This window comes from Bidens hawaiensis, unplaced genomic scaffold (assembly GCF_021521415.1).
Source record: "Bidens hawaiensis isolate Kalapana, Puna unplaced genomic scaffold, B.hawaiensis_p1.1 tig00037138_1, whole genome shotgun sequence".
NCBI lineage: Eukaryota > Viridiplantae > Streptophyta > Magnoliopsida > Asterales > Asteraceae > Bidens > Bidens hawaiensis.
In genome coordinates this window covers 96,414-108,922 of record NW_027496468.1, presented here as the reverse complement: position 1 = coordinate 108,922, position 12,509 = coordinate 96,414, and the positions used below count along the sequence as shown (strand labels likewise).

General features: G+C 33.6%; 1 protein-coding gene across 1 annotated transcript; it reads right to left on the bottom strand.

Moving 5' to 3' along the window:
* Nucleotides 1-10,539: 10,539 nt before the first annotated feature.
* On the bottom strand, nt 10,540-12,291 carry LOC143589003 (putative E3 ubiquitin-protein ligase RHG1A). Its single transcript, XM_077069871.1, has 4 exons — nt 12,109-12,291; nt 11,650-11,745; nt 11,392-11,535; nt 10,540-10,692 (listed from the first exon to the last, which is right to left on the bottom strand). The coding sequence occupies exons 1-4, from the start codon at nt 12,232-12,234 to the stop codon at nt 10,555-10,557; spliced, it is 504 nt and encodes a 167-aa protein (XP_076925986.1). The 5' UTR covers nt 12,235-12,291; the 3' UTR covers nt 10,540-10,554.
* Between the last annotated feature and the right edge of the window lie 218 nt (nt 12,292-12,509).

Sequence of the window (12,509 nt, the reverse complement as noted above, 5' to 3'; positions counted from 1 at the left end):
TTGATCAAGTTAATAGTAATATGAATCTAAATAAATGGGTGCACACTTATTTAATACTAGCATAAGTGTCCACGTGTTGCTGCGGGTTCACGCAAGTTATCCCTTCGTATTGGTTTGTAGTCTTTGGTCTAGTGTGTAACGGGTTATAATTGCGAGCGCACTGCCGCATGTGCAAATGGTTTGTTGGATTTTTTGTGCGGGGGTGCCCACTAAAATATCGTATGCATATATATATTGGATGCATCGTGTTTTGTGAAATATTTGTTAATAAAATAGGTTTACGGGTTTTGTGATTTTTAACAAACACGCAAACAAATTATAAATACTGATTAAAACATAAAAAATGTCAAAACCCAACTTCATCATTTCTCACCCAGAAGGCCACCAATACAGTTTTTCATCAATGATGCGGTCTTATGGAACTCTAGTATGCCAATCATTCCATTTTCTATTTTTCTAATAATAAATAACATGCCAATCTTCAAAAATGGAAATTATGTGTCTAAATGAAACTCTCGTTATTTCCTAACTTTGTGATTTTATACACAATATGTGTCACATGACCAAGATTTACAACCCGGGGTGCATTTCTCCCAACAGCAGCCAATGTTGTCTACATGAGTAAACAAAATCTTTAAATGAAAACTCAAACTTGTTTCCATATAATAAATCATATATATTGCATTAGTAGGAAAATTACTTTCACAAAAGTTACTTGATCATCTTCGTTAGTAAGAGCATGATATTTGTGTGTTTGTATAATCTTTTTCAAGACACCGCATTCTAGTAGCAAGTGATTGATGATAATAAGCACTCACCTAAACATTCAAAACAAACAATAAGATGTGTTAACTATATGCCCGAAAAATAATTTTTCCTGACAAAATGATATAAAATCACATTTGTATACCTTAGATGGATCACTGTGTATTTCCTTTGAGATGTTATCCCATATGACGGATATCATATTTAACATCTATGCCGATCGACCTGAATTTTTATCCCAAATTTATGTATAGATTGGAGGAATGGGTTTGATCTAAAAATTCTGATCACCAAAATCTTGTCATATAAAATTTTTAAGACTTCAAACTATAACGGGTCAAAATGGTAGCATATTTGAGGGTGAGAAAACGGGAAATGACGTGACAAGTATAAGTATAACGATTCCGCTTACATGAATAATAAATAATGTGAAAATTATTAGTATAATTGATTGACTCATTATTTAAAATAATTGATCACGAATTATGAGTATAATAAGTAAAATTCGTTCTTTTAGCTCTGTTATATTCGTTCATTCGTGTTTGTTCGTTTACGTTCATGAAACATTCATTTATACTATAATGAAAGAACATAAACAAGCACGGACAAAAAAACATAGTTGTTTAATCGTTCGTGCTCGACCATTTGTTATGTTGAAATTAAAAAAATGAATCACTAACATGTTCCGTTTGTGTATGTTGAATTTGTTTATACGATCCTACTTATGGGTTTTTCATTATAAGCTATGCATTCTCGATTTTACACATTTGGACCGTTACAAATACAAAAAACTCAAACAAACTCGTTTTAATTGCCATCTCGTATGGTCACCAAAGAATGTTACCTCATAGGCTTTAATGTCCTTCAATTTTTGTTCGGCTCATGGTTCAATGTGAAAACATGATAAAACTATATGAGAATCTTATTGTTTAGTTTTAAGCTTTCTATTAACACAAAGTTATTAAATTAAAATTTTAGCTGTGTTAAGCTTGGATGATAACTAATTGCAAACTTCCGTCATAATACATGGGAGACTCCGCTAAATTCAACTTCAATCATTGCAAACATTTTACAACTTATAATAATCATAATTACTTAAACCTCACTAATAATCAGTTAAACCCTTAACTAAATGGTAAATCTTTGGGCTTCCACTAAATTCAATAGCCAAAGGACGTACGAGTAATTTCGTAAATAAATGAAGTTTCATCAAGCTACACCAAACACTTTAAGAACGGATCTAAGTGTTGGCAAGTTACTTTCCCTACCCAATTATAAATGTCTTTTTTTTTGTCCTCATGTAATTTACCATCATTGCCCATAACCGTGCTTAATAATATAACACGCTCGCGACGGGTGTAAAAAACTAAAAATACAATGTTTTTAAAAATACCAAAAACACATTTGATAATTTCAAAATACTGCGTAAACTACAAATAAAAACCGTTTTTTATATAAGCACCAAAGACGTGACAAGTTTCGTATAATGAATAACTATAGTCACCTTAACACACCAACATTGTACATAGGACTACAATGACACTTATTATAATTTTGACATTAAATTTTACATCATAGAGCATATTAAAAGCATACTAAAAAATAATTACAAGGCGAATATAATTATCAGTAGTAGACATAGCCAAACCCGAGTTTTACGAGTTGCTTGTATCTACATCAAACCCTTTGCGAAACCTCGAGTATGGTCTTCATAACTGAACCCAACACTGCCTGCATCATTGTCATAAATTTGATCTCTTTAATAAGTAAGATCTTTGTTCTTAAGATATATGGGTTTCACTCGTTTAACCGGATGATCTTCAAAATCATCAACTCAAAGCAAGTGTGAAGCGGGGTGTAGTTTAAAAGTGATCGATTAGTTCACTAACGCGACCTGCGCGCGTTGCACAACATGGGCCTATCGGGAGGCCTGTTATCACCATAAGGGTGTGCCTGGGAACAATCAATAATCATCATATATTCATTCATACTACCCAATTAATTGCGTTTGAATATAGACATATCATAAATGTTACCATGAACACTTGTTAACAGATTAGCATACTGTTGGAAGTAGTGGGCATTTATCGCGGAAGCATAATGACTTGGAAAATGTTCTTGGAAAAATACAAAAGAGAACCAAACTTTAAACTTCAAATTTTCATTGCACACATACACATGCATTTTACCGCCCATAAAAAATCTGCTTCTGGCCTGTTTCCACCTCACACTAATCCGAGCAATTTTTCAATTTTATTTACCATTTGTTGGTTCAACACTCCTACCAATTATGTTAGGCAAAACATTAATATAACCATACTAAATTGTAATGGACTAATAAATTTTAAAATGAATATACCAACGTACTGACAAAACAAAGTAAACTAATCAACATAATGAATGTAAACGAAAGAATATAAATGAACGTTTAAAAACATAAATAAATGAACATGGCATGTGTTCATTTGTGTTTATTAAACTAAATGAACGATACGTTTTTTTTGTCATGTTTGTTTGCTTACTAAATAAACGAACTTCTCGCTGAATGATTAACTAAAAGTTCGGATTGTTTACAGGCCCACCAGTCAGTATGACAAACTGTTTCGGCCCGTTAACCAACCCATTTGGCCCGTCTATTTGGTATCGTATGAAAAACTATATGGAAAACATTTCAATCAAAGTCAATGCATTTAAAGTAATGCAGAAATAAAAAGGGCAAAATGGTAATTTAGATTGAGATTAATAAAAAAAGAGGTCATGTGAAGACATACCAACATTGCGGCTTTGATGAGCCTGATGTCTCCTGTGTTTGTAGCTCGTTTTTATCTTGTTCAAAAGTTTTCAAATATAATTAATGTTACTCTTGTTTTCAGTCATTACATACAAAAACGACAAAAAAAAAGGATCATTTTGTTTGATTTTAGCTTCAATATGCATCTCAATATCATTTTCTTAGTTTTATTTGTTTAAGCTACAAAAGGAGCAAAAGTTGTTGACATTTGTCAAAACTTTTGTTCACCGGTATAAACAACAATATCCTTAAATAAAACATAAGTAAATAGATTTAGTACATAAATTACCAAATGTTGATGTAGCATAAGCCTACATGTACAAGTTCCATTGCAGATGAAACTAACTCCATTCAAATAACAAATTTTTTAAAAAATCCAAAATCTTGATAAATTTATGATAAAACAAAGTGTACTATATTAAAATATGGATACACAAACTTCCCATGGATACAGTCTTCAAAAAATAATTGTTTATTACAAGTCAAACATTTGATAAGAATAGATTGGAGATGCATTGAAACTCGGATAGATTGGAGATGCATTGAAGATGAAATCACTATCCACTCACCCGTCAATCAAATTTGTCATAATTTTATTATAATAATAACAATATGTATTCAAGGTTGGTTACAAAAAATTTTTGAATTGTAATTTTAAATAATGTGAAGCTTCATTAAGTTATACCCAAAGCTTTAAGAACGAATTATCTGAACCACTCAATGGCTTCATCATTTTTTGCACCTCCTTTAAATTAATGTATGAGTTAATAGGATGGAACTTATTGCTTGAGTGTGTCTAACTATTGAAATGTCTTTAATTAATAGACGTATAAAGATGTGAAGTTAGTGGGTTTTTATTATTTAGTGTTGTTAAACTTTTACCATATACACCTTTGCATTAATTAAATAAACCTTTTGCATCATAAAAGGATTGAAGAGTAATTTAAGAAATAATGACGTTTCATGAACTTGTACCAAACGCTTTAAAAACAAAATGAGGTATTGACAAATTACTTTTTCTATCCAATTATGAAATTACCATCTTGTCCTCATCATGCAATTGTGAAATTACGATGGTCGTCCTTCACTTCTCCTTAATAATATGACTTGGCTGATTAGAAGTCTATTTTATAAACCCAAGACATAATAGTCCACTTCTCACAAGAAATTAAAGTCAACAACATCTGTATTCCCAAAGGAAACGACACTAAAGAAATAAAACCAAAAACCATTTATGGCTTGCTTACGTGGTCCATTAAGCTAACTAAAGCATTTCATACATATTGTATTTATTGGGCAAGCCGCTAGTTGATGTAAACCAAGACAGTGAATTTTACAAATTTCCAACACTACCAAAAGTGTGCTTAGTTTAGTCCAAGCTTTCACAATATTCAGACATTATATAGCATCTTCTTCCTTATCCCAAATCGCGTCAACATTTACTTATTACATCCTTCGAACCTAGAGAAATAGTGTATACAGAGCATGATAAGTAGAGAAAAGGGAGGTTGTTATTCATTGGTACGTATACAAGAACAAATAAGCCACTATATATAGGCTAACAAAGTTAATAGAAACATAATTAAACATGGGAGTTAATAATGTGAATAGTTACCATAATAATAATAATAACATATTTAAACCATAAACTTTTGTTTTCTAAAGGATTGAAGAGTAATGTCACAAAAAGTGAAGCTTCATAATGTTTTATTAAAAGCTTTAAGAATTGATGAATACATTGACAAATTTCTTTTTTTGCCCTATTATGAAATGTCGATTTTGTCCTTCTGGTGTATGGATGATGGAACATGGTGTTCCAAACTCGTTTACAAAGCTATTCACCATAAACACACCAGATTTATCAATAACAACGGTTCTTGGATTTAGGAGGAATAATGAACCTATATTTTCAATGACAACCAACACACATGATGTCTCGATGTTCATGAATTCCACTCCGAAGACCAAAGTTATGCTAGGATTTTTGGGAATGCATATTTAGTGCCTGCATGTTCATACATGGAAACACTACTTTTGCAAGATCAGTGAGATGGAAATTTAAGGCATGGATCCAATTAGAACAACCAACTCTTGTAGCATGCGAGCTTAGATTGGAGTTGAAATGAAGTTGTAGCGTATGTCAGTTAAGGTAAGTGAAAAGTTACATGTAGAATGATTTGTTATATATTATGTTGTTCAAAGTCTCATAGTTTGGATGTTGGTTTGCTTTCTTATTTTGAAGATAAATACATAATATTTCAGGTTTGTCATCTTTTATCGCATTATATATCGTATGTGCTTTGTTTCGTTAATCATTAGATTGCCAATTTTAAAGCTTATGTATTGCATGAAATGTATTTGGAAGTTCTAGACGATTTGATTATCAATTTCGGTAGTGATCCTTTACCATTTTATGTGGTGTTGTTATGAGCACTGAAATTCGCTTTCAAAAAATGGAGACAGATATCCTCGCCTATACACATGCCGCCTCCTTATTTCTAAGTTTTTTAGGTAAACATCGTTTTTTGTTCATACTTAAACAAGATGCGCTACGCATTATACGACATTATATATCATCTTCTTCCTTATCCCAAATCGCGTCAACATTTACTTATTACATCTTTCGAACCTAGAAAAATAATGTATAGAGAGCATGATAAGTAGAGAAAAGAGAGGTTGTTATTCATTGGTATGTATACAAGCACAAGAAGCCACTATATATAGGCTAACAAAGTTAATAGAAATATAATGAAACATGGGAGTTAAGAATGTGGATAGTCACCATAATAATAATAACATATTTAAACCATAACCTTTTGTTTTCTAAAGGATTGAAGAGTAATGTCACAAAAAGTGAAGCTTCATAATGTTGTACTAAAAGCTGTAAGAATTGATGGATACATTGACAAATTACTTTTCTTGCCCTATTATGACATGTCGGTTTTATCCTTCGCATGCAATTATGAAAAGACGCTTGTGCCCATCACTCTTCCTTTATATATAATATAGATATAGATTATTATAAATTTATAATTCTATTGGTACTTAGGTTGTTCTCTATTTTGGGGGGCATCAAAGCCCCTCCACAATGCCACGTCATCACCACGTAAGAAACGGGGCTTTGAAGCCCTTCTTCACATCGCCACGTAAGAAACATGGCTACTATATATATATATGTGTGTGTGTGTGTATGTGTGTGTGAGAGAGAGACTGTGTATGTGTGCGGGTGCGGGACCGGGGAGCATGTGTGTGTGCCCCCCCTTTCCACGCCCCACTGCAGTGTTCCGCGCCCTCGGCGCCCCAAAGATGCCTCTATACATGCCCAGAGCGAGGCCTCTACGTCATGGGGGTTCCAAGTGGGCAACGCCCCATTGGCGAGGTCCGAGGGGCAGCACCCCTTATAGCAGGGCCAAGAGGTGACAACATCTGGCGGGGTCTAAGGGTGGGGTCGAAATTTAGTTTAATTTCATAAAATTTCATATATGATATTTTGGTGTCTAAATGGAGCGTATGTGATGTATTTTGAATTTCAAAATACCTGATAACTGACAAAGGCAGTTACCAAGACCCCTAACCCTAATAAACAATTTCTTCATCATACGAGCATTTTTCAGGTCACAATTTCTCTCACAAAATCATATTCAAGTCTTTCTCTAATCAATCTGAGTTTTATCCAGTCAAAATATTTGAGAACTACAGATAATTTTGATCTGAACTGATTCGCGACTCTCAGACTATCCGAAGATTCCCGTATTCTAAAATAATTTCCCTAACAAAAACAATTTTTCCATTTTTTTTAGAACGACCAACTAAGTAACGCCGGGTATTCTGTACGCGGCCCCCATTAGCTAAAGGTAGCCCGAGCCGGCCACGAGTCCGGACGGACAGAGACCCTAGCGGTCCACCTGTTGAGGGATTCCCCGGATAAAACCCGACCCTCACGTCCGCCAAACTGCACGACAGCGTGGAGCCGATAAAGTCGGGTGAAATCAGGACTTGAACCCTGGCAAGCCAGGGTCATCCCTCATATCTTCGATATAAATTGGTGATAGTGAGGTTTGAACCCCATACCTCTCACTAGTAAAGTGATTGCTCCACCATTAAACCACATCCAACTAAAAAAAAAGTCCATGAACAGTATTAAGTGAGAAATGAGAATGCTTATATGATGCAACAATAAAGTTTGTACAACCTAAGTATCACAATAAAGTATGCAATAAAGTTTATTTTATTTTAAAGATAACATTCTAATCATGGTGGAATTATGGTGGACCTAATGGAGTCGTCCGCACCCCATGAATAAAAATCCTTTGTATATATTTATGTGATTTAATTCCGAGTGGCCCAAAAAAGAATTGGCACAACACCTCATGAAATATTGTTTTAATCTACGTGGAGAGAAGAATATAAAAATGGGTGAAGAACAAAGAACGAAGAGAATGTTCAGAGAAAAAGTGGTATCAATAGAAAGCAATTTCTATAAGGCGACAAGTAGTCGGTAGCTGGTTGAGAGGGTGCGGAGATGGAAGGAACTTTGGGTGTTGTGGTTCATTTAAAGTCACAATGTTGGTGGAGTGACTTTCAAAACCAATCTTGTTAAGTAATAAAACATTTGATTTTTGCATCATATGGGTTTGGTGATAGATCCATGTTAATGACAAAAATGTCAAATATAATCATTCGTATGACCTACTGTGTGCGTGGCTACCAAACATAGATTATCGAGAGAGAAAGTGACTGAGTGCTTTTATTGTAAAGGTGATCTCAATCTCGCTTGGACAAGAGTGGACAACATTAGTGACATGATAAAGTGACTGATCAAAACGAATATGATTGAGATAAGTTTTGTAAAAATATTCCTGATTATAAACCTGGTGCGTTATGTATCTAATATGTCATGGGATGCATGCATGCATGCATGCAACAGAATTGTAGAGGTAGAATTTGACTACAAGATTGACTTTTCATTGTTTTCCTTTAAATTGCCACCCAATAACTCATTCACCTGACCAAACCCACCATTTGCTGCCCAACAAAATATCACTCTCGGTCAAACACGACAAACCAACCACCTGAAACCAAATGAGGTCAACTGCTTCATTCATTGTGTATGTTTCATATTTTCAGTGTTTTTTTTTTAGTTTTAACAGTCATTTAGATCACTAACGAAATATGGACTCGCTCAATCATCTCCTATGTGACAGCTTAGTATTTTGCAATGTTTTCAAACCCGGCCCGGGCGTCGACCCGGACGCCTTACCGGGTCAAAGGTCGGACCGACCCGGGAGGGCGGACCGGTGTTTGACTCGGATGACGTCATAAATAATTTAAATATATATATATATATATATATATATATATATATATATATATATATATATATATATAATTCATATACATATAAAAATTAATAATAACAAATTTTAATGTTTATTTATGTTTAATAAATTGTTTGTTGAATATATATGATATATATTTTAACAATAAAGACATCAATAAAGCTTGGTTAGTTGGCTCATGGGTAATTATTAAAGCTTCTACCTAGGAAATGATCCAAATTTGAATCCCACCATGCACACTTCTATAATTCTGACATTACTTAAAATGCTACCTTCTTTTTTTGTTGACCACAACATTTTGTCATAAAACATTTTTTAGTGTTCGAATCATATGCAAATGAGTTTATTGTACGAAACATGCTAATTGAAGGAAAAAATAGAGGGAGTTGCATTTTCATAACTACTTTGAATAAAGTGCTTAAGCTACAACAAAATACAAGTAGAATGATAATAATTAGAGGTGTATAAATCGGGTTTTCCAAATACCCGGTTTTGGGTATGAAACCGGGTTTGGGTATGATCGGGTACTGGAAAATCAGGTATTGGCAATACCCGTGTTGGGTTCGGGTCCAGGTATTGCCTCTAAAAATCATACATTGTGTATCACGTTCAGGTCGGGTATAAAACCGGGTATTTGAATACCCTATTTCCGGGTATTGGAAAAACCCTATTTTCGGGTACTTTTCAAGTATAGATTGGGTTTTTTAAGGAATTGCATTTTTTAGAGTATTTTTCGGATATTTTTCAGGTATTTTTCGGGTAGTTTTGGGTATAGAAGAGTATTTGAAAAACCTGGTTTTGGGTTTTTGGAAAAACCCGGTTACCGGGTACAAATCGGGTCCGGTTCGGGTACGAGTTTTGATACTAAAATGCATACCCTATCCATACCCTACGAGTAGGGTTGGATACGGGTTTAGGTATTAAAATCCAGGTATAAAATACCGTTTCCAAATTTTTTTCGGGTCCGGTTCCAGATTCGGGATTTTTTGTGCACCTCTAATAATAATTGCGCTAATCTTAAAAGCTGTTTTGAAATCATTCACTATGACTATATTTTTGTTATAACATAATCACTCTATTTTGAGCATGTTTGGGAATGAGCAAATAATTTAAAGTGTGTTTGACAATCAAAAATCTTATTTATTTTAACTTTTTGAAATGGTTAAAAAACAGTTTTTTAAAAGCCTTAAATCATGGCCTTTCAAAATGACTTTTTGAAAAAAACCAATAAGCATTTTTCAAACTCAATCCCAAACATGCTCTTAAAATAGTTACGAAAATGCCACGGTGTTTTTTTCTCTTCACTTATTTGCACATGATCTCCCGGCTATAAGTTGATCCATGCTTCACGGCTTTGCTTTCAAACGTTGTTAAAAACAATATTTTCATTTGAAACACCAACATATTAATTAAGGTCATCAGCGATTGAAAAAACGAGGCGGCAAACCAAGTTAAAACAACAAAAAACACAAATCGAGACAGCGAAAGCAACAAACATTTGTTACAAGTGTCATTAAATCCAACAAATGCCCAGTAAAATCATCATGCTAAGCAAAGCACAAAAGGTAAATAAAAGAAAAACCCCAACAATTCTTTTCAATTTTGTTTTGTTTTGTTTTATTTAAGCACAGATGAGGAGATAGATTCACAGCAGCCTACTCACTGTTGAGAGTGAACAGCTGCTGCTTTGCAGATGGGGCATGTCTTCTTCTGCCTCAACCATTCCTTTATACAATACATGTGGTACAAATGCCCACACTCCAACTTACCAATCTCTTCCTCTCCTTCATGTTCCTCCTGTCACAGTTTCAAAACTTTATTAACTTATGTCTTGTTTTTTTTCTATAAAAGGATGAATCACAATTTGTCAAATTAAAATGTATTTTAAATTCTTAAATGTTTCTTTAAAGTTTTTTTTGAAAGACCAAATTTTATTAAAGACGAAAAAGAAACACAACTAACAAAGCTAAACTTGCACCATTTCTCCCAATACAGTGTAAAATTGTTGGTTTAATAAGGCAGTTAATAGCATAGTTTATGTAACAAATTAAGCATGTTACTTAGAAAATAATTTACCCAACCGACATCTACAACTAGTCAATCACTTGCTACAAATCACATTCTCATATTGCAATATCATCATTTTTGAAAGAAAAACACACACACACACACACATTTGACTGGTAGTCAAACTTGTTCATTCGTCCAGGGCCGGTTTAGTCTTTGGGGGTTTAACCAGATTTTTATTTCCTACTTTTTCTTTTCTCAAAATCGGTAGTTCGTATTAAAAATCTTAAAAAAAAAAGATGGTTAAAAAAATAATACATATGCTTCATATTCCAAAAGATCAACTAAAAATGTAAAACGGCCGGTTCCAAGTTGCAAACCATTATACCGCCAAAGCGCATAAATCTCACACCGGCCGAGTTGCTTTGGTTAGCAACATTAAACTTGTAATGAGTCCTGTTTGTGCATAGTGTTTATAAAAATAAAAACCTGGCAAATGGTGCACTTCCAGTGGTTCTCACAAGACGAGGAGGTGTTCATTGGTGGCTTTGCTTTCTTAACACAACGGCGTATCTCGTCTTCTCTTAAACCGGTACTCACGTACCCGATTTTGTCACCAAGCTCAAGCAGTTGCTATTTCCACAAAAAAAAAAAAAAAAAAAAAGTAAATATAAAAACTGAAAGGTGAGGATATATATATAATAATAATAATAATAATAATAATAATAATAATAATAATAAATGAACCTCATAAGACATATGATCGACATCAAGCCTCCAGTCTCTGTATCGATCATGATCTAATCTTCCTCCCATTAGTAGATTACCTTGGAGCATAACAATCTACACCAAACCACAAACTTATTATTATTAACCAACCTATAGTAAAGATTAAAGGCGCAATTCTAGGAAGCTGAAACGGTTTTTTATTTTCTTTTAACCTTTTTTTTCGATTTTTCTTATTTTTGTTGTTCTTTTATTTATCACTTAACCCATTTAAAAGATTTACCTTTAAATAACCCGATTATAACTTATTTGTTAAGTGTTCTTTTTATTTTTCCATTGCATAATACATTTTTATTTTTATTTATTTAGTGCTTTTTTCCTGAGGCCTTCGTTTTTTTTTTTGCGCCTAGGCCTCTGGAGCGGTTTATGCACGTAGCGTGTTTGATAACTATGGTTTTACATAGTAAATTGTGTTTTAACCTCGGCAAGCCCTTCGGGAGAACGGTGTCTAAGATGGCGATGATGTCGAGATCCGAATACGTCTAATCGATGGTGTGGGATTCCAGAGTCGGTATTGAAAAACGGAAGGTCTTCGGGATGCACCATTCTCCTTCCACCATATGAACCTCGCTAGATTAATAATTAAAAAATATCTTTAATTACAAATTTAAATGAAATAAAATACAAAACCCAAGTTGAAATAAGAAAGATCATTGACACGATGTGTTATGAGTATACTATACTATACTATGCAAACAAAAAAGTTTAATAATTATTGTAAATAAAAATACAAAAGGAGCAGTCATTATTCCTATAAGAGTATAAGGGATGTTTGGATATATGAGTATACTATGGTATCCATAAAAACTAATTCTTGTCGG